We start from the raw sequence: 23578 nt of genomic DNA, 5'->3' as shown, positions 1-23578 counted from the left end.
CGGCTTCTGCGTTCCACCAGTCTTTTCCCACCCGACTTCCGGCCTGTTTAACCTAAACTCCGCGCACTGCTTCTTACAGTCAGGAGCACCTTCCATAGCAGCTGCACGTGTCACGTGTCCTGCAGGAGGGAAGCAGAGAGGCGGCAGGTAATAATATTGTGATGATACAGGTGGAGCGGAGCCTGGTAAAATGTTGCTATATTACAGGTGGAGCAGACTCTGATGTCCTGCTATCAGTCCTCTTATACTTACTGGTGGTGCATTATCTTAGTCCAGGTGGAGCAGACTCTGGTGCTTTGGTATTATAACACAGGTGGAGCAGACTGTTGCCCTGTTATGATACAGGTGGGGCAGACTTTGTTGTAATTATAAATGTGAATCATCAACTTAGAATACAGGCGCTCCTTCACGACAACAAAATTGTTGCTGGAAGTAAGAAGAACAGTCTTGAATTTAATAAGTGCCCTTTATTCTGTATCTCTGTATATTACATAGCTCCTTGTTATGTCCCCAGAAGCCAGAAATACGATGGCAGTGACGCAGTCTATTTCCCACGTCCTCTTAGGTGGGTTCTCCATCGGTCAGTTTCTATCCTGGAAATACTAATCTCATTCTCTTTCATATCCTCCATTATGGTGCATAATACTACGCAATGGAAAATAAATATACACGCATAGTGCATTACTTTTCTCTTTACCATAAAATCACTCTCCCCAAACATTAAGGTCTATTTACTAAGCCTTGGATGGAGATAAAGTCGACGGAGTACCAGCCAATCGGCTCCTGACTGCCATGTCACATGCTGTGTTTGAAAAATAACAGGAGCTGGTTGGCTGGTACTTTATTTCCGTCCAAGGCTTAGTAAATAGATCCCTAAGTCACTATTGCATGTATGATATGATCACCCAAACCCACGTAGTCCGATGACAAGAGGTCTTTAGCCCACCAGCAGGTCCAGTACATGTTCCACAAAGATATGAGGGGAATGAAGTTCACTGAGACCGGTTTAAATTTTCAATTTCCACCATTGATTTTGCTTGTTGCTTTGAAAAATAATAGAGCGTCTATTCATTGATTCACATACGTATTATTCCATGTATTAGTACTGATAAGTGACAAAAGGGCAGCGCTCATAGTAACGGTGAATCGGTGCTCTATTGGTTGCCTGTTGTTGTTATAACGCGGGTGGAGCAGATGCTGATGTCATTACCTAGAACACCAAGCAACATATCGCATCATCTTCATAACTGCTATACGTTAGCTGTTCTCTCCCCCAAGTTTACCTGTAGTGGTAGCAGAGCTGGAAAAATATCGCCAGGCTGCTATGGGTTCCAGCGCATACAACATAAGGACTTATTGAGCTCAATTATCCACAATCTGCTTGCGGAATCATGAACTACATATAATTTTGGGCTCAAAAAGTCTCTCTCAATTTCTGGAGTGAAAGTAAAGCAAAAGTCCCAAACATGCCTAATGCATGCGCTGTAACAGGTTTCACGTTCAGCAAAGAGGTGCCTGGCAGGACCAAGAATCCTGGCCATGAGAAGTGGTGGTGTAACCTTCAGCAATATGACATTATGTGGGGGTAACTGATGAGTCTTAGAAGGCTGTATCTGAGGAACCTCTGAGAAACATGAGCCACACCAATATGGCTTTGGGAAAAGAGAAGGACTAAATGATAACTTAGGTTTTCATATATGAATATGTTGCATGTACTCTGTGATGTTCGTTACAACTATTCTATTTATTCCTACACAGTTGAGCTGTCACTTTAAAATGAGATGCATCACCGATTCGCTGAGGATGGACAAGGACCAGAGTCACATGACTGAGAGGATATTAAATATTACACTGGAGATCATTTACCTGCTGACTGGGGAGGTGAGGGAGTCTGGGAGTGTCACAGTGTCATAACTCTTATCTCTAATACCCCTTTCACACCAGAAATGCAGGGACAAAACCCGGGAATACTGCCACGGGCTCATGCAGGGACATTCCCGGGTTGGCACCTTTCACACCAGCATTTTTTTCCGGGAATTCCCGGGTCTGCACCTTTCATACTGAACCCGGGATGTCCCTGCATTTTCTGAAAATGGGCGTCTCAGAAAAGACACAAGACCAGGAAGTGCCCTGAAGAGCCAATCGGCATCAGTATAGGCAACCCGGGAAGGTGGGACATGTCCCTGCACCATTCACACTGTCCAGGGTCCAGGGATCATCCCGGGACCAACCCTGGTCGATTGCAGGGTTGAAATGCGGGGACAGAAAACCCGGGTTTTTGTCCCTGTACCCTTTCACACCAAGAAATTTCCCGGGTTAATGCGCGTTCATGTGTTTTAACCCGGGAAATTTATGGCTGTGTGAAAGGGGTATTACTAACACAGGGACCTGACTGGGGAGGTGAGCGAGTCTGGGAGTGCCATTTTTTTCTCTAATACTAACACAGGGACCTGACTGGGGAGGTGAGGGAGTCTGGGAGTGTCACATTGACATCACTCATCTCTATTACTAACACAGGGAGCTGACTGGGAAGGTGAGGGAGTGTCACAGTGACATCACTCTTATCTCTATTACTAACACAGGGACTTTTAAATACAACATCTGTTACATTTTTATTGTGATACTCCATATGACTTTGCATTTCTAAAAGTTACATTTGATTTATTGTTTTATTCTTCTCTACATTTAAAGTTTTGTAGTGACCTTACAATATTTTATTCCTGTAACCGGGCAGCAGAGAGGCGCACTCAGAAGTAGTATCAGTGCCTCAGTCTCCTCATCAGCACAGCTGTAACCGGGCAGCAGGGAGCCGCTCTCGGATATAGTATCAGTGCCTCAGTCTTCTCATCAGCACAGCTGTAACCGGGCAGCAGGGAGTCGCTCTCAGATATAGTATCAGTGCCTCAGTCCTCTCATTAGCACAGCTGTAACCGGGCAGCAGGTATCAGTGCCTCAGACCTCACAGGAGCTGGGAAATATTACATTGCTTAAAGTGTGTTGGGTTTTCTCTCACTGACATGAAGATGGTAGAAGCTGCAGTAGAGGTGCTATATACTCTCCACTTTCTTGTATTTAGGAAACGGCAGCAACAGATGGGATGAGGGTTATATTTGTAAGATAGACCCTTGGTCGAGTTGATTTTAGCTTTTATATTTCTATCTCTTGCAATACAGTGTTATGCAGTAGTGAAGAAGATATCTCGTGAGTGTGAGACATCCAGTAACCATCCCTGTGTATCTGGAGAACTGAGCATGACCCAGATCCCTATCATGGTGCCTCCACTTCACTCACTAATACATGAGAGAGATAATGACCAGAAGATCCTTGAACTCACCAAGAAGATCATTCAGATACTGACTGGAGAGGTGACAGCTGGGAATGGGACATTATACAGTAACACCAGGGGAGGTGTCTGGGTGATGACTGGAGAGGTGACTGCTGGGAATGGGGCATTATACAGTAACACCAGGGGAGGTGTCTGGGTGATGACTGGAGAGGTGACTGCTGGGAATGAGGCATTATACACTAACACCAGGGGAGGTGTCTGGGTGATGACTGGAGAGGTGACTGCTGGGAATGGGACATTATACAGTAACACCAGGGGAGGGGTCTGGGTGATGACTGGAGAGGTGACTGCTGGGAATGGGGCATTATACAGTAACACCAGGGGAGGTGTCTGGGTGATGACTGGACAGGTGACTGCTGGGAATGAGGCATTATACAGTAACACCAGGGGAGGTGTCTGGGTGATGACTGGAGAGGTGACTGCTGGGAATGGGACATTATACAGTAACACCAGGGGAGGTGTCTGGGTGATGACTGGACAGGTGACTGCTGGGAATGAGGCATTATACAGTAACACCAGGGGAGGTGTCTGGGTGATGACTGTGTCATTGTGTGTGTCAGGTTCCTATAAGGTGCCAGGATGTCACTGTCTATCTCTCTATGCAGGAGGGGGAGTGTATAGAGCAACAGAAGGACCTGTACATGGAAGTAATGATGGAGACTCACAGGCCCCTCACATCACTGGGTAAGAGGAGACTTTGATTAGAACTTTTGAGGGCCTCCTAGATAGACAAATCATCTAAAACAATGCACTTACGGGGTTATTCAGACCTGATCGCACGCTAGGTTTTTTCGCTGAGTTGCGATCAGGTCATAACTGCACATGCACCGCAAAGCGCGGGCGCGTTGCACGGGTACAAAGTGGATCGTTGCTGTGCGATGGATTGTACGAAGAATCCATTTGCACAGCCGATCGCAAGGAGATTGACAGGAAGAAGGCGTTTGTGGGTGGCAACTGACAGTTTTCTGGGAGTGGTTGGAAAAACGCAGGTGTGTCCAAGCGTTTGCAGGGCGGGTGTCTGACATAAATTCCGGCCCCGGTAGGCTGAAGTGATCGCAGCGGCTGAGTAAGTTCTGGGCAACTCAGAAACTGCACAAAACTTTTTCTCTATCGTCCTAGTGGATGCTGGGGTTCCTGAAAGGACCATGGGGAATAGCGGCTCCGCAGGAGACAGGGCACAAAAAGTAAAGCTTTTCCGATCAGGTGGTGTGCACTGGCTCCTCCCCCTATGACCCTCCTCCAGACTCCAGTTAGATTTTTGTGCCCGGCCGAGAAGGGTGCAATCTAGGTGGCTCTCCTAAAGAGCTGCTTAGAGAAAGAATTTTCCAAAGGGATCTGTTGGACAAATGGTCAGGGTCGCATCTTCAGATGCACCTACGGATAACCCTGTCTCCAAGGACAAGGGTGTCTCTTCTGTGGTGGTTGCAGAGTGCTCATCTATTGGAGGGCCGCAGATTCGGCATACAGGATTGGATCCTGGTGACCATGGACGCCAGCCTGAGAGGCTGGGGAGCAGTCACACAAGGAAGAAACTTCCAGGGAGTATGGACGAGCCTGGAAACGTCTCTTCACATAAACATTCTGGAACTAAGAGCAATATACAATGCTCTAAACCAGGCAGAACCTCTGCTTCAGGGAAAACCGGTATTGATCCAGTCGGACAACATCACGGCAGTCGCCCATGTGAACAGACAGGGCGGCACAAGAAGCAGGAGGGCAATGGCAGAAGCTGCAAGGATTCTTCGCTGGGCAGAGAATCATGTGATAGCACTGTCAGCAGTGTTCATCCCGGGAGTGGACAACTGGGAAGCAGACTTCCTCAGCAGACACGATCTTCACCCGGGAGAGTGGGGACTTCATCCAGAAGTCTTCCACATGCTGGTAACCCGTTGGGAAAGACCAATGGTGGACATGATGGCGTCTCGCCTCAACAAAAAACTGGACAGGTATTGCGCCAGGTCAAGAGATCCGCAGGCAATAGCTGTGGACGCGCTGGTAACGCCTTGGGTGTACCAGTCGGTGTATGTGTTTCCTCCTCTGCCTCTCATACCAAAAGTATTGAGAATTATACGGCAAAGAGGCGTAAGAACGATACTAGTGGTTCCGGATTGGCCAAGGAGGACTTGGTACCCGGAACTTCAAGAGATGATCACGGAAGATCCGTGGCCTCTACCTCTAAGGAGGGACTTGCTTCAGCAGGGTCCCTGTCTGTTTCAAGACTTACCGCGGCTGCGTTTGACGGCATGGCGGTTGAACGCCGGATCCTAAAGGAAAGAGGCATGCCGGAAGAAGTCATTCCTACTTTGATTAAAGCAAGGAAGGAAGTAACCGTGCAACATTATCACCGAATTTGGCGAAAATATGTTGCGTGGTGCGAAGATCGGAGTGCTCCGACGGAGGAATTTCAACTGGGTCGATTCCTACATTTCCTGCAATCAGGATTGTCAATGGGTCTCAAATTGGGATCTATTAAGGTTCAAATTTCGGCCCTGTCGATTTTCTTTCAAAAAGAATTGGCTTCAGTCCCTGAAGTCCAGACCTTTGTTAAGGGAGTGCTGCATATACAGCCTCCTGTGGTGCCTCCAGTGGCACCGTGGGATCTAAATGTGGTTTTGGACTTCCTAAAATCTCATTGGTTTGAACCACTAAAAAAGGTGGATTTGAAATATCTCACATGGAAAGTGACCATGCTTCTAGCCCTGGCTTCTGCCAGGAGAGTGTCAGAATTGGCAGCTTTATCTTACAAAAGCCCATATCTGATTTTCCATTCGGACAGGGCAGAACTGCGAACTCGTCCGCATTTTCTCCCTAAGGTGGTGTCAGCATTTCATCTGAACCAGCCTATTGTAGTGCCTGCGGCTACAAGTGACTTGGAGGACTCCAAGTTACTGGACGTTGTCAGAGCATTAAAAATATATATTGCAAGGACAGCTGGAGTCAGAAAATCTGACTCGTTGTTTATATTGTATGCACCCAACAAGATGGGTGCTCCTGCGTCTAAGCAGACGATTGCTCGTTGGATCTGTAGCACAATCCAACTTGCACATTCTGTGGCAGGCTTGCCACAGCCTAAATCTGTAAAGGCCCACTCCACAAGGAAGGTGGGCTCATCTTGGGCGGCTGCCCGAGGGGTCTCGGCATTACAACTTTGCCGAGCAGCTACGTGGTCAGGGGAGAACACGTTTGTAAAATTTTACAAATTTGATACTCTGGCTAAGGAGGACCTGGAGTTCTCTCATTCGGTGCTGCAGAGTCATCCGCACTCTCCCGCCCGTTTGGGAGCTTTGGTATAATCCCCATGGTCCTTTCAGGAACCCCAGCATCCACTAGGACGATAGAGAAAATAAGATTTTACTTACCGATAAATCTATTTCTCGGAGTCCGTAGTGGATGCTGGGCGCCCATCCCAAGTGCGGATTATCTGCATAAGTTGTACATAGTTATTGTTAACTAATTCGGGTTATTGTTAAAGGAAGCCATCTTTCAGAGGCTCCGCTGTTATCATACTGTTAACTGGGTTTAGATCACAAGTTGTACGGTGTGATTGGTGTGGCTGGTATGAGTCTTACCCGGGATTCAAAATCCTCCCTTATTGTGTACGCTCGTCCGGGCACAGTACCTAACTGGAGTCTGGAGGAGGGTCATAGGGGGAGGAGCCAGTGCACACCACCTGATCGGAAAAGCTTTACTTTTTGTGCCCTGTCTCCTGCGGAGCCGCTATTCCCCATGGTCCTTTCAGGAACCCCAGCATCCACTACGGACTCCGAGAAATAGATTTATCGGTAAGTAAAATCTTATTTTTGTACCGCTCAACTGCACATGCGATCGCACCCTTGCACAGCTAAAATACACTCCCCGGTGGGCGGCGACTATCTCCTCGCAGCAGTACAAAAATCCCCTAGTGAGCGATCAGGGCTGAATTAGGCCCCTAGTCATTGTGTGTCTCCTACAGATGGATCCAGACGTGTCAGCCCCTATAAGGCTCCTCTTCTCCTCACATCTTTTCATTGATTTACTACCAGCCAAGTCCCACACTGGTGTTTCTCGTACATTATTACATTACATTTGATTTATAAGGCGCCACAAGTGTTTCGCAGCGCCGTACAAAGGACAGTACAGGGAGACAAAACTTAGCATTACAGTAAATAAATAACAGAAATAGTGTACAGGTAACAAAGAGCACCACAATTCTCAAAACATAATACAGCTTAGATGTAAGTAGCGAAGGAGTAATTATTGTACTACTTGGGGCTGGCAGCCATAGATAGAGATGAGCCTTTACCAGTAGGAGAGAAAGCGGGTAAAGGTGGTCGCTGAGTAGGAGAGAGCCGTGAGTGAATTGTGTCGAGAAGAGGGCTTGGACAACAAGGGGAAAGAGGGCCCTGCTCTAAAGAGCTAACAATCTAGTGGGATGGGGCAACAGACAGATGACATGAGGTGCAAGCAAGAGGGAGATAACCTGATGGCAGTATGTATGCAAAGCAGAGATGGTCAAGGCACCCTAGTACAAGGGAGGTCACATTAGTGATTTGGTCTTTGATCAATGGGACAAGGATGCATATGGCATTACTGATGATGCTCCATATGCACTTACATATATATATATATATATATATATATACATATGCCGTACTCCATATTGATAGATGCAAGCTGTTTATTAATATTACAGGTTCCTATGTCATTACTTGTAAAATTATGCATCTTATGAGTTTGTGTTGTTTTTTTACGAGACACTCTTAGGTCACATGTTGCTTGATACAATACAGCTGTTCTTCAGGATTTTTGCAGATAAAGGGCCTAATTCAGGTTCAGTCGCAAATTGTGATCCAACCTCAATAATTACGTTTGCCCTGTGGGCGCATTCGCAGATCCCGCCCTGCGCAGGTGCCCTGCAGTATTTGCATTCACGGGGTGGCAATGCTATGTTTCCAAGATGGAGCGTTGCGGCGGCTTACAAACGGGGGGGTGGCGGCAGCGTTATCGAGGCAGCTGTGTGACATCACAATAATCCGAACGAAAAGATGATGGCGGGCCTCCTGGTGACGGTAGGCCTCCTGCGTGACATCACACTAAGCCAATCTGATCAAAAAGATGACGGCGGGCCTCCTGCGATCGCAATTAGTGCGTGGCCGCAGATGGGCGGCGGCGGGTAGCAGTCCTTACTGAATAAGGTCCAAAGTGCAAAGGTAGTCCATTACTCCAGAACGTAGCTCCTCCTGATATTGGTGATTCTTCTGAAAGTCTGGGTAATGGAGGCTTCTCACTAGAAGGCCTAGCTAGAAGCAGAGAAACCCACACATCCTTCCCATTAACATTCTGCCAGTTGCCTCTGTGTAATGATGTTCATAGGAGGACACCTGGACTTACTTTCTACTAAGATAGCCTGAGCATTTCATTAAGAGGGTGTTAGCACTTAAGATATTTCAGCGCTTTGAAGGTGTGAGGAGATACATGCTTCTGTGTATCTCTTTATGTAGACTCAGCCTAGCTAACCCCTATTTAGCCTGACTGCAGTAGAATGCAGAAAAGGGACTGGACAGCTGGGCTCCATCTTTTAACAGTGGTCCAGTTTCCACATTCACGGGTCCTGTCTCAGATAACAGTTTCCCATTGTATTGGGATATTTGGCAGCTGGTGGTTGGCCGCTGAGGCTTTCCAAATCCTCAAATTGCAGCTGCCATCATGTGGAGTGCCTCTCCAGGAAATCTGTCATGATTTGGTTGTAGAACAAATGATGCCTGTATCCCAGGCTCTTGTACATCCTGCTATAACGCTATAAAGGATAACTCAAGTCCCTGTCTAGCCATCAGTTAATCCATGAGAGTGTTTTTAACTGAAAGTGGTTCTATAACTACAGTAACGGCAACTACTGGCCCGTGATGGCTGATGTCTAGCAAAGGAAGTACCTAGATCAGGGGTGGCCAACCAGTCTGAGGCAAAGATCCAGAAAAGATCTGTAGTCAAGAGCAAGAGCCACTATCGTGCGCAAATATGGTGGCGTGGCCTAGTTGTCACAAAGCTACACCCCATTTCTCTAACGTCCTAGTGGATGCTGGGGACTCCGTAAGGACCATGAGGAATAGACGGGCTCCGCAGGAGACTGGGCACTCTAAGAAAGATTTAGGACTACCTGGTGTGCACTGGCTCCTCCCCCTATGACCCTCCTCCAAGCCTCAGTTAGATCTCTGTGCCCGGCTGAGCTGGATGCACACTAGGGGCTCTCCTGAGCTCCTAGCAAGAAAGTGTTTGTTAGGTTTTTTATTTTCAGTGAGACCTGCTGGCAACAGGCTCACTGCAGCGATGGACTAAGGGGAGAAGAAGCAAACCTACCCAAGTGGAGGTAGCTTGGGCTTCTTAGGCTACTGGACACCATTAGCTCCAGAGGGTTCGAACATAGGCACCGATCTCGTTGTCCGTTCCCGGAGCCGCGCCGCCGCCCCCCTTACAGAGACAGAAGCAAGAAGAGGTCCGGAAAATTGGCGGCTGTAACAAAAATTGCAAAAAGGAAATAAGAGCAGCTAAAGTAGAAACTGAAAAACTAGTAGCAAAGGAAAGCAAAGCGAATCCCAAAAAATTCTTTAAATACATCAATAGCAAGAGATTAAAAAAGGAGAGTATAGGCCCTTTGAAAGACAAGTTGGGAGTCTTAAGCAAAAATGATAATGACATAGCGGACACACTAAATGACTTTTTTTCAACAGTATTCACTAGAGAGGACCCAATTCAGGGACTGACACACAATCTCAATAAGGACAATATCACACTGATAGGTACTTATTTAAGCGAGGAAGTAGTCTGTGACCGATTAAAACATTTAAAGATTAATAAATCACCAGGGCCCGATGGTATTCATCCAAGGGTTCTAATGGAGCTTCACTCTGAACTGGCAAAACCGCTATCTTTGATCTTTGAGGATTCAGTTATATCAGGTATGGTTCCCAAAGACTGGCGTATAGCGGAAGTAGTGCCTATATTCAAAAAGGGAAGTAAAGCTGAACCAGGTAATTATAGACCAGTTAGTCTTACATCTATAGTGGGGAAAGTATTGGAAGGTATTCTAAGAGATAGTATTCAGAAGTTCCTTGAAACCAATAAGGTCATTAAAAGGAATCAACATGGGTTTATGAAGGACAGATCCTGTCAAACCAACTTACTTGGCTTTTATGAAACAGTAAGCGCAAACAGGGTAAAGACGTGGATGTAATCTTTTTAGACTTTGCCAAAGCGTTTGATACTGTACCACACATGAGACTTATATACAAGCTACAAGAATCAGGGCTAGGAAGCACAATATGCACTTGGGTCAAAAACTGGTTAGATAATAGGAAGCAGCGCGTTGTGGTTAATGGATCTTTTTCAACTTGGACTGAAGTGCTAAGTGGTGTGCCGCAAGGCTCAGTATTAGGACCGCTATTGTTCAATATTTTCATTAACGACCTAACAGAAGGTCTAGAGAGCATGGTGTCAATTTTTGCAGATGATACCAAATTGTGTAAGGCTATAAATACAGAGGAGGATCCCGAGTCTCTTCAGAACGACTTACTTAAATTAGAAGCATGGGCAGCCAAATGGAGAATGCGCTTCAACACAGACAAGTGTAAGGTAATGCACTGTGGTAACAAGAACAAAAATTACACCTACCTACTAAATGGGGTAAAACTAGGGGATTCTGTACTGGAAAAGGACTTAGGTGTCCTCATAGATAGCAAGCTAAGCAGTAGTACCCAAAGTAGGACTGCAGCAAAGAAGGCTAATAAGATATTAGCATGCATAAAACGGGGTATTGATGCTAGGGACGAGAGTATTATACTCCCGTTATATAAATCACTAGTGAGGCCACACCTTGAATACTGTGTACAGTTCTGGGCACCGTACTACAAAAAGGATATCCTGGAGCTTGAAAAGGTACAGAGGAGGGCGACCAAACTAATTAAGGGCATGGAGACGATGGAATACAAGGAAAGGCTTGAAAGACTAGGCATGTTTACATTGGAAAAGCGGAGACTAAGAGGGGATATGATCAACATCTACAAATATATAAGGGGACAATACACAGAGCTTGCGCGGGACCTGTTTTTGGTTAGATCAACACAGAGGACTCGTGGACACTCGCTCAGGTTAGAGGAGAGGAGATTCCGCACAATACGGCGTAAAGGCTTTTTCACGGTAAGGACAATACGTGTTTGGAATTCCCTGCCCGAGGGAGTTGTAATGGCGGAATCTGTCAACACCTTTAAGAATGGGTTAGATAAATTCCTATTGGATAAGGATATCCAGGGGTATGGTGCATAGTCATGCATTATAGTTACTATAATTAGGGATAAAATGCAATGGCTGACAGCAGCATCAGTCAAAAATTTTAGTCAAATCATCATGCATAGGACACCACAAATAGGTTGAACTCGACGGACAATTGTCTTTTTTCAACCTCAGATACTATGTTACTATGTTACTTCTGTCTTCTCCAAGGTAGCGCACAGCACTGCAGCTGGCGCCATTGCTCCTCATGCACACCACACACTGCGGTCACTGATGGGTGCAGGGCGCTGGGGGGGCGCCCTGAGCAGCAATATTAACACCTTGGCTGGCAAACTAACACCATATATAGCCCCAGGGGCTATATAGGTGTATATTAACCCCTGCCAGATACATTAAAATAGCGGGAGAAAGCCCGCCGAAAAAGGGGCGGGGCCTTCTCCCTCAGCACACTGGCGCCATTTTTCCCTCACAGCTCCGCTGGAAGGAAGCTCCCTGGCTCTCCCCTGCAGTCCTGCACTACAGTAAAGGGTAAAAAAGAGAGGGGGGGCACAAATTAGGCGCAGTATATAATATATATATCAGCTATAAGGGGAAAACACACTTTTATAGGTGATATCCCTCTGATATATAGCGCTCTGGTGTGTGCTGGCATACTCTCCCTCTGTCTCCCCAAAGGGCTTTGTGGGGTCCTGTCCTCTGTAAGAGCATTCCCTGTGTGTCTGCTGGGTGTCGGTACTGCTGTGTCGACATGTATGAGGAGGAAAATGATGTGGAGGCGGAGCAAATGCCTGTGAATGTGTTGTCACCCCCTGAGGGGTCGACACCGGTGTGGCTAGACTTATGGAAGGAATTGCGTGAAAGTGTCAACTCCTTACACAAAAGGTTTGACGATATAGGACGGGGGTTGTGGACTAGGCAATGGTCAGGTGATGCCGACTCAAAGCGGCACATGGAAGTTTTACCCTATAAGGGGGTGGAACTGTTTGGGGATGGTCTTTCAGACCTCGTGTCCACAGCTACTGCTGGGAAATCGACCTTTTTGCCACATGCTGCCCCGCAGCAAAAGAAAGCACCGTATTATCAGGTACAGTCCTTTCGGCCCCAGAAAGGCAAGAGGGCTAGAGGCTCATCCTTTCTGCCGAGAGGCAAAGGTAGAGGGAAGAAGCTGCAACACACAGCTAGTTCCCAGGAGCAGAAGTCCTCCCCTGCGTCCGGTAAGTCCACAGCATGACGCTGGGGCTGCTCAGGCGGAACAGGATATGGTGGGGGCCCGTCTCAAAAATTTCAGCGCACAGTGGGCTTGCTCACAGGTAGATCCCTGGGTCCTTCAAGTAGTACTTCAGGGGTACAGGCTGGAATTCGAGATGACCCCCCCCCCCCCCCCCTGCCGTTTCCTAAAGTCTGCCTTACCGGCAACTCCCTCTGCCAGGGAGGCAGTGTTGGAGGCTATTCAGAAACTATATTCACAACAGGTGATTGTAAAGGTACCCCTCCTTCAACAAGGAAAGGGTTACTATTCCACACTATTTGTGGTACTGAAACCGGACGGTTCGGTGAGGCCCATCTTAAATTTAAAAGCCTTGAACACTTACATCAAAAGGTTCAAGTTCAAGATGGAATCGCTCAGGGCGGTTATTGCGAGCCTGGAGGAGGGGGATTACATGGTATCCCTGGACATCAAGGATGCGTATCTGCATGTCCCTTTTTACCCTCCGCACCAGGAGTACCTCAGATTTGTGGTACAGGACTGTCCCTATCAGTTCCAGACGCTGCCGTTTGGGTTATCCACGGCACCGAGGGTCTTTACCAAGGTAATGGCCGAAATGTTGATACTCCTTCGCAAGAAGGGAGTTTTAATTATCCCGTACTTGGACGATCTCCTGATAAAGGCGAGGTCCAAGGAACAGTTGGTAGTGGGGGTGGCACTTTCTCAGGAAGTGCTACAACAGCACGGCTGGATTCTTAATATCCCGAAGTCACAGCTGGTTCCCATGACACGTCTTCTGTTCCTGGGAATGATTCTGGACACAGACCAGAAAAGGGTGTTTCTTCCAGTGGAAAAAGCCGAGGAATTGTCATCTCTAGTCAGAGACATCCTAAAACCAGGAAAAGTGTCGGTACATCAATGCACACGAGTCCTGGGAAAAATGGTAGCCTCGTACGAGGCGATACCATTCGGACGGTTCCACGCAAGGACGTTCCAGTGGGACCTGTTGGACAAATGGTCCGGGTCCCATCTCCAGATGCAACAGCGGATAACCCTGTCGGCAAAGACCAGGGTGTCGCTGCTGTGGTGGCTGCAGACGGCTCATCTACTAGAGGGCCGCAGATTCGGAATACAGGACTGGGTCCTGGTGACCACGGATGCCAGCCTTCGGGGCTGGGGGGCAGTCACACAGGGAAGAAATTTCCAGGGGCTGTGGTCAGCTCAGGAGATATCGCTGCACATAAATATTCTGGAGCTAAGGGCCATCTACAATGCCCTAAGTCAGGCAAGACCCCTGCTTCACAACCGGCCGGTGCTGATACAGTCAGACAACATCACGGCAGTCGCCCATGTAAACAGACAGGGCGGCACAAGAAGCAGGAGGGCAATGGCAGAAGCCACAAGGATTCTCCGGTGGGCAGAGAATCATGTGTTAGCACTGACAGCAGTGTTCATTCCGGGAGTGGACAACTGGGAAGCAGACTTCCTCAGCAGGCATGACCTCCACCCGGGAGAATGGGGACTTCATCCAGAAGTCTTCCAGATGCTGGTACACCGTTGGGAAATACCACAGGTGGACATGATGGCGTCCCGCCTCAACAAAAAGCTAAAAAAGTATTGCGCCAGGTCAAGAGACCCTCAGGCGATCGCTGTGGACGCTCTAGTGACACCATGGGTGTACCAGTCGGTTTATGTGTTTCCTCCTCTGCCTCTCATACCCAAGGTACTGAGAATAATAAGAAGGCGAGGAGTGAAAACTATTCTTGTGGCTCCAGATTGGCCAAGAAGAGCTTGGTACCCGGAGCTTCAAGAGATGCTCGCAGAGGACCCTTGGCCTCTGCCGCTCAGACAGGACCTGCTGCTGCAGGGGCCTTGTCTGTTCCAAGACTTACCGCGGCTGCGTTTGACGACATGGCGGTTGAACGCCGGATCCTAAAGGAAAAGGGTATTCCGGAGGAAGTCATCCCTACCCTGATCAAGGCCAGGAAGGATGTCACCGCAAAGCATTATCACCGCATTTGGCGGAAGTTTGTTGCTTGGTGTGAGGCCAGGAAGGCCCCAACGGAGGAATTTCAACTGGGTCATTTCCTACATTTCCTGCAAGCAGGTGTGACTTTGGGCCTCAAATTGGGGTCCATTAAAGTCCAGATCTCGGCCCTGTCGATTTTCTTCCAGAAAGAACTGGCTTCGCTACCTGAAGTTCAGACTTTTGTCAAGGGAGTGCTGCATATTCAGCCTCCTTTTGTGCCCCCAGTGGCACCTTGGGATCTCAAAGTGGTCTTGGATTTTCTAAAATCAAATTGGTTTGAGCCACTTAAGACCGTGGATTTAAAATATCTCACGTGGAAAGTGGTCATGTTGTTGGCTCTGGCTTCGGCCAGACGTGTGTCAGAATTGGCGGCTTTGTCCTGTAAAAGCCCCTATCTGATTTTCCATATGGATAGGGCAGAATTGAGGACTCGCCCTCAGTTTCTCCCAAAGGTGGTCTCAGCGTTTCACTTGAACCAACCTATTGTGGTGCCTGCGGCTACTAGGGACTTGGAGGATTCCAAGTTTCTGGACGTAGTCAGGGCCCTGAAAATATATGTTTCCAGGACGGCTGGAGTCAGGAAGACTGACTCGCTGTTTATCCTGTATGCACCCAACAAGTTGGGTGCTCCTGCTTCTAAGCAGTCTATTGCGCGCTGGATTTGTAGCACTATTCAGCTGGCGCATTCTGCGGTGGGCTTACCGCAGCCTAAATCAGTGAATGCCCATTCCACAAGGAAGGTGGGCTCCTCTTGGGCGGCTGCCCGAGGGGTCTCGGCTTTACAACTTTGCCGAGCTGCTACTTGGTCAGGGGCAAACACGTTTGCTAAATTCTACAAATTAGATACCCTGGCTGAGGAGGACCTGGAGTTCTCTCATTCGGTGCTGCAGAGTCATCCGCACTCTCCCGCCCGTTTGGGAGCTTTGGTATAATCCCCATGGTCCTTACGGAGTCCCCATCATCTACTAGGACATTAGAGAAAATAAGATTTTACTCACCGGTAAATCTATTTCTCGTAGTCCGTAGTGGATGCTGGGCGCCCACCCCAAGTGCGGATTGTCTGCAATACTTGTAAATAGTTATTGTTACAAAAATTTGGGTTGTTATTGCGAGCCATCTATTCAGAGGCTCCTTTTTTGTTATCATACTGTTAACCGGGGTTCCTATCACGAGTTACATGGTGTGATTGGTGTGGCTGGTATGAGTCTTACCCGGGATTCAAAATCCTTCCTTATTGTGTCAGCTGTTCCGGGCACAGTATCCTAACTGAGGCTTGGAGGAGGGTCATAGGGGGAGGAGCCAGTGCACACCAGGTAGTCCTAAATCTTTCTTAGAGTGCCCAGTCTCCTGCGGAGCCCGTCTATTCCCAATGGTCCTTACTGAGTCCCCAGCATCCACTACGGACTACGAGAAATAGATTTACCGGTGAGTAAAATCTTATTTTTTGTGTGCACACCTTTCGGTATGACGTTTGTAGAAGTATGACCTCATATCATAACCCCGTTTTTCGTCATGTTGTACAGTGCCAGATACATTTAATGCCCCAGAACAGTACCACACACATATAAAGATGCCAAAAAATGGGTGCCCCCACAGTGCCAGATACACACATGTCCCCAGTGTCAAATACATATGTCCCCACAGTGCCAGCTATGCCCCCAGTGCCAGATACACATGTCCCCTCAGTGCCTGCTATGCCCCCAGTGCCATATACATATGCCCCCACAGTGCCAGCTGTGACCCCAGTGCCAGAAACACATGTCCCCACAGTGCCTGGTATGCCCCCAGTGCCTGCTATTCCCCAAGTGCCAGATATGCCCCAGTGCCAGCTATGCTCCCAGTGCCAGATACACATGTCCCAACAGTGCCTGCTATGTCCCCAGTTCCAGATATGCCCCCAGTGCCAGATACACATGTCCCCCAGTGCCTGCTATGCCCCCAGTGCCAGATACACATGTCCCCACAATGCCTGCTATGCCCCCAGTGCCAGATACACATGCCCCACAGTGCCTGCTATGCCCCAGTGTCAGATACACATGTCCCCCCAAGTGCCAGATACACGTCCCCCCTATGCCCCCAGTGCAGATACACATGTCCCCTCAGTGCCTGCTAAGCCCCCAGTGCCAGATACACATGTCCCCACAGTGCCTGCTATGCCCCCAGTGCCAGATACACATGTCCCCCCAGTGCCTGCTACACCCCCAGTGCAGATACACATGTCCCCTCAGTGCCTGTTATGCCCCCAGTGCCAGATACATATGCCCCCACAGTGCCAGCTATGCCCCCCAGTGCCAGATACACATGTCCCCCCAGTGCCTGCTCTGCCCCCAGTCCCAGATACACATGTCCCCAAAGTTCTCACCAGCCCCACCGCGCTGCTGCTCACTCTCCGGCGGCGGTGTCTCTTTTAAATTAGGCGCTGGTGCGTGAGCCAATCAGGAGCCTTAGCTGCCGGTCCGCGAGCTCTGATTGGCTCACGGGCCGGCGGCGAATTGAAGCGAGACACCGCCGCCGGAGAGGCGTGCATGTGTCTGGGGCAGGGAGCAGTGGTGGCCAGGAGCCAACCGAGCCGCATGCTGTGGATGAAAGAGCAATCACTGTAACATATGAATATTTACCGGATGCTCCTGAGGAAGCTGGATCTATTGTTGCCAGTGAAACGCGTTGAGCTCATCTCTATCTGCCTTCCTGAATTCCACTCCATGACCTATATTATTTATAACTTTGTCTACCTTTGGCCACACTGGACATTATCTCAATCACTGGGAAATCTTTTCTCAACATCATCCGGTCCACCTGTGCAGCTCTAAATGGACTTTTCCGGAAGCTGATGCCACCTACCATACGCATCTTGTGGATTCAGTAAATATTAATATGTTACAGTGATTGCGTAATACTGGTAATATGAATCGATTCCTGTGTTTTGAAATATGTCATGTTAATAAATTGTGAATTTTATTAGTGAAGCAAACCGTCCTTTGTTTGAATTTATACAGCCAGCGCTGGTAGACCATATTTTTTCTTTCTTTCTTTGTATATTGGGGGGCCTGTCCACCCTCTTACCAGCTGCTGCTGACTGTGCACTTACATATTCTTTCTACATTGATCCACAGTTATGGCAGAGCTCCCCTGCACCGAGTCTTGCACAAAAGCAGTGGGTTCAGTATGCTTAGCAACAGGGATGAGTTCCAGGTGGTAACTACCTGTCATGGCACTTGAGCATTTATCATAGGATATCAAAGGGAACTGAAATCTTTAGTGCTGGGACCTGGGTATTCCTTCCCTGTGGCACATCCTTCGTGGTATGGCTTCCCAGTAAGGCAAGTCTACCAGAACAAACACAGCAGCCATCTTTGTGAGCAGCCAGCAGCATCAACTTTGTATTTTCCCTCCATCATTCTCTGTGAAATAGTAGTGAGAGCTATCGGGGGTGCAAGGTTCTCTGTGGCTTTTGCAGTTCTACAGTCTCTTAGGTTGTGTGAGCTGTCATATCTTCTTATCAGCATGCATCAAGTCGAAAGGTAGACAGTTGAAAGGGTCGGCAGGGTCAAAAGGTCAACATAGAACAACACCATTTTTTTTAAAACTATTTTTGGGTGTCATTTTGTATGTTTCACCATATGTTACCCCAATACGTGTAAAACTGTGACCACACTATACACAATATCACTCACAATTGTAACTGCAACTATTGAAAAGCCACACTAAGGACCCTGCACCCCCTAGTCAGGCAGTACTCACCCTAGTGACTCTGAAGGAGCATAAGCATGGACCAGTTCACTACTGCGATACCCTGGTGAGTGAGATACCGTTGAGATACTCTGCTTCTCGTGTGGCATCTTCTCCCGATGCCGGCTGACTTGTGGCCCTGGCTACTTGGCCTGTGTTCTCTACCAGTATAGTAGTCTACTAGTCTCCCTCTGTCCTGGGCAGTACGGAGGGAGGTGGATGATAGATAGTAAAAAGATCGACAAACAACAGGTCAACACCATAGGGTCGACGGAGTCAAAATTTCTACAGGGTCAAAAGGTCAACAGCAGTTTTGTTTTTTTTTCATGGTTTTTATAACTTTTGTGCATTTACTATCCATGTCACAAACTATTACCTTTAGTAACCTCGTGATGAGCAAAGCGTAGCGGAACGAGCCACCGCACCTGAAGCCTGGCAAGAAAATTATTATATTTACAGTATAAAGGAAACAAAGGCACCTACTCCAAATACTACAACCTGCAATAGCTAGTGATACACCCTGTAATGTATGTTCCTTCAATGATCATACAATATCCCCAAGTCTTTAACATAACCGGCAGTAAGGACAATCACAGGTCTCTCTGTACTTACACATTGGGAAGCAAAGGGAAGGGAAAGGCTGTAAAAAGTACAGTGTCTGTCACTACACTGGACAAGATACAGGGTTAATAACAGACTAGCGGGCCCTCGTCTCATCACTGTATGATCATCAAATAAAAAGCAATGCATTCAATAACTATGTCTCCTACAGATGGAGCCAGTAACAGAGATACCCCAGAGAGATGTCCCCGTCCTCTTTATTTACAGGATTGTACAGAGGAGAATCACAGGACACCACAGGAGTATGAGGTAGATGGGATTTAGGCTCTCACCAATGGTAACTGTCACTATATATGATGTGTAGAGCAGCTGTGTGTGTTGCATACACTGATAGTCTTACTTTTATTCTCTGTTAAGGAAATCAGACATATGTAAAGTGTCATTTTATTATTTATGGTTTGATTAGGATGAAGATCTGACTAATATTAAGGTAGAGCGTATAAGTGGAGAAGAAGAGACGTATGTGAGCGGTGATCAGCAGTGTAAGGAGGAGGAAATCGCTACAGATATCAGCACAGGTGAGTAATAATCACTTATTACAGAGAAGAGTCACAAATTATTTTGAATCAGACACTACAGCAGCCTCTTATACTACATCCTCCTCTGTCAGTACAGGCTAATGAGGGACATGTATCTGCCCAGTGGGGGAGTTAGAAGCCATCAGCCGCTATTACACTCCTGCTCTTCTCCTTCATACCACCCAAAATTAGTGTTAACTAATTGAGATCTGGGACATTGCCACACAGAGGAGGATAGTGCTCGCATTATGGAGGGGTCATGTCTGCATCAAGGATAGGCATGTTCGGACCATGGAGGGGCGTGTTCACATCCAGGGGGCTTGCCTAACACTGAAAAGCCGAGGACTGCTCCTAATCAATCTATTGTCCCCGTCCTACCAGCATGAACCTATGCAACATGAATGGGATGTACCACCCACCTCCTTGTCAAATAGAGACAGTCACGGTGATATCGGGACACTGGGGCAGATGTATTAACCTGGAGAATGCATAAGGAAGTGATAAAAGTGATAGATGCACCAGCCAATCGGCTCCTGTTAATTTACATATTGGAGCTGATTGGCTGGTGCGTTTATCACCTTGCATTTATCACTGGTTTATCACTTCCTTGTGCCTTCGCCAGGTTAATACATCTGCCTCAGTGGGTGGTATACTATTCACATCATATCCTTGTGTGCTATCAGTCCAGAATACAAAACGAACACATCACATAGACTGTCTCCACTGAAATGGGCTACAGAGTCCAAAATCAGGGAGAATCGTAAAAGCATATGTATCATTGGTTCCCACATTGAGTGCTGTGGGTCACTTGCAGGAGTGCCAAGGGTTTTGTTCCAGTACCAAATAAAACTACAGATGTGTCCACATACATATATCCTCCATGCGCTACAAGTCGCGTTACACATAACGTTTGAGCGCCGTGTGAATCGGTAGTGCATGCATCTTTTGCGCAAATCGATGGTTATATGGTGCACAAGCTGCTTCTGCTGATTAAAATGATATGCAGCATGCCTATTTCTCTATCGTCCTAAGTGGATGCTGGGGTTCCTGAAAGGACCATGGGGAATAGCGGCTCCGCAGGAGACAGGGCACAAAAGTAAAGCTTTTACAGGTCAGGTGGTGTGTACTGGCTCCTCCCCCTATGACCCTCCTCCAGACTCCAGTTAGATTTTTGTGCCCGGCCGAGAAGGGTGCAATTCTAGGTGGCTCTCATAAAGAGCTGCTTAGAGAGTTTAGCTTAGGTTTTTTATTTTACAGTGATTCCTGCTGGCAACAGGATCACTGCAACGAGGGACAGAGGGGAGAAGAAGTGAACTCACCTGCGTGCAGGATGGATTGGCTTCTTGGCTACTGGACATGAAGCTCCAGAGGGACGATCACAGGTACAGCCTGGATGGTCACCGGAGCCACGCCGCCGGCCCCCTCACAGATGCTGAAGCAAGAAGAGGTCCAGAATCGGCGGCTGAAGACTCCTGCAGTCTTCTTAAGGTAGCGCACAGCACTGCAGCTGTGCGCCATTTTCCTCTCAGCACACTTCACACGGCAGTCACTGAGGGTGCAGGGCGCTGGGGGGGGGGCGCCCTGGGAGGCAAATGAAAACCTTTAAAAAGGCTAAAAATACCTCACATATAGCCCCAGAGGCTATATGGAGATATTTACCCCTGCCTAAATGTACTAAATAGCGGGAGACGAGCCCGCCGAAAAAGGGGCGGGGCCTATCTCCTCAGCACACGGCGCCATTTTCTGTCACAGCTCCGCTGGTCAGGAAGGCTCCCAGGTCTCTCCCCTGCACTGCACTACAGAAACAGGGTATAACAGAGAGGGGGGGCAAAATAAATGGCAATATATTAATATAAAAGCAGCTATAAGGGAGCACTTAATCATAAGGCTATCCCTGTCATATATAGCGCTTTTTGGTGTGTGCTGGCAGACTCTCCCTCTGTCTCCCCAAAGGGCTAGTGGGTCCTGTCTTCGTATAGAGCATTCCCTGTGTGTCTGCTGTGTGTCGGTACGTGTGTGTCGACATGTATGAGGACGTTATTGGTGTGGAGGCGGAGCAATTGCCAAATATGAGGATGTCACCTCCTCGGGGGTCGACACTAGAATGGATGCCTTTATTTGTGGAATTACGGGATAGCGTCAACTCGCTTAAGCAGTCGTTTGCCGACATGAGGCGGCCGGACACTCAATTAGTGCCTGTCCAGGCGCCTCAAATACCGTCAGGGGCTGTAAAACGCCCCTTGCCTCAGTCGGTCGACACAGACCCAGACACAGGCACTGATTCCGGTGGTGAAGGTGACGAATTAACCGTATTTTCCAGTAGGGCCACACGTTATATGATTTTGGCAATAAAGGAGATGTTACATTTAGCTGATACTACAGGTACCACTAAACAGGGTATTATGTGGGGTGTGAAAAAACTACCAGTAGTTTTTACCGAATCAGAAGAATTAAATGACGTGTGTGATGAAGCGTGGGGTGCCCCGATAAAAAAAACTGCTAATTTCAAAGAAGTTATTGGCTTTATACCCTTTCCCGCCAGAGGTTAGGGAGCGCTGGGAAACACCTCCTAGGGTGGACAAAGCGCTAACACGCTTATCAAAACAAGTGGCGTTACCCTCTCCTGAGACGGCCGCACTTAAAGATCCATCAGATAGGAGGATGGAAAATATCCAAAAAGGTATATACACACATGCAGGTGTTATACTACGACCAGATATTGCGACTGCCTGGATGTGCAGTGCTGGGGTAGTTTGGTCAGAGTCCCTGATCGAAAATATTGATACCCTGGACAGGGACAATATTTTACTGTCGTTAGAACAAATAAAGGATGCATTTCTTTATATGCGTGATGCACAGAGAGATATCTGCACACTGGCATCACGGGTAAGTGCTATGTCCATTTCGGCCAGAAGAGCTTTATGGACACGACAGTGGACAGGCGATGCGTAGAGGAGTTATTTGGGGTCGGTCTATCGGATTTGGTGGCCACGGCTACGGCCGGGAAATCCACCTTTCTACCTCAAGTCACTCCCCAACAGAAAAAGGCACCGACCTTTCAACCGCAGCCCTTTCGTTCCTTTAAAAATAAGAGAGCAAAGGGCTATTCATATCTGCCACGAGGCAGAGGACGAGGGAAGAGACAGCAACAGGCAGCTCCTTCCCAGGAACAGAAGCCCTCCCCGGCTTCTACAAAAGCCTCAGCATGACGCTGGGGCTTCGCAAGCGGACTCGGGGGCGGTAGGCGGTCGTCTCAAGAATTACAGCGCGCAGTGGGCTCACTCGCAGGTAAATCCCTGGATCCTGCAGATAATATCTCAGGGGTACAGGTTGAAATTAGAGACAGAGCCACCTCGCCGTTTCCTGAAGTCTGCTTTACCAACGTCCCCCTCAGAAAGGGAGACGGTTTTGGAAGCCATTCACAAGCTGTATTCTCAGCAGGTGATAGTCAAGGTACCTCTTCTACAACAAGGGAAGGGGTATTATTCCACTCTTTTTGTGGTACCGAAGCCGGATGGCTCGGTAAGGCCTATTCTAAATCTGAAGTCCTTGAACCTGTACATAAAGAAGTTCAAGTTCAAGATGGAGTCACTCAGAGCAGTGATAGCGAACCTGGAAGAAGGGGACTTTATGGTATCCTTGGACATCAAGGATGCGTATCTCCACGTTCCAATTACCCCTCACACCAGGGGTACCTCAGGTTCGTTGTACAAAACTGTCACTATCAGTTTCAGACGCTGCCGTTTGGTTTGTCCACGGCATCTCGGGTCTTTACAAAGGAAATGGCCGAGATAATATTTCTTCTTCGAAGAAAAGGCGTATTAATTATCCCATACTTGGACGATCTCCTAATAAGGGCAAGGTCC

At 47.9% G+C, this 23578-nt stretch overlaps 1 protein-coding gene across 1 annotated transcript in view; it reads left to right on the top strand.

The window, feature by feature from the left end:
• Positions 1 to 42: 42 nt before the first annotated feature.
• The window catches only part of LOC135057183 (oocyte zinc finger protein XlCOF8.4-like), a 146290-nt gene continuing 122754 nt past the window's right edge, over positions 43 to 23578 (top strand). Inside the window, exons 1-6 of the mRNA XM_063963081.1 lie at positions 43 to 147; positions 1759 to 1881; positions 3174 to 3365; positions 3952 to 4030; positions 19346 to 19443; positions 19601 to 19712. Of these exons, the coding sequence (XP_063819151.1) occupies positions 1777 to 1881; positions 3174 to 3365; positions 3952 to 4030; positions 19346 to 19443; positions 19601 to 19712 (586 nt within the window). The 5' untranslated portion in view covers positions 43 to 147; positions 1759 to 1776. The remainder of the gene's footprint in view (positions 148 to 1758; positions 1882 to 3173; positions 3366 to 3951; positions 4031 to 19345; positions 19444 to 19600; positions 19713 to 23578) is intronic.

Source organism: Pseudophryne corroboree, chromosome 3, assembly GCF_028390025.1.
Source record: "Pseudophryne corroboree isolate aPseCor3 chromosome 3, aPseCor3.hap2, whole genome shotgun sequence".
NCBI classification, from domain to species: Eukaryota; Metazoa; Chordata; class Amphibia; order Anura; family Myobatrachidae; genus Pseudophryne; species Pseudophryne corroboree.
This window is presented reverse-complemented; position numbering and strand designations above follow the sequence as displayed.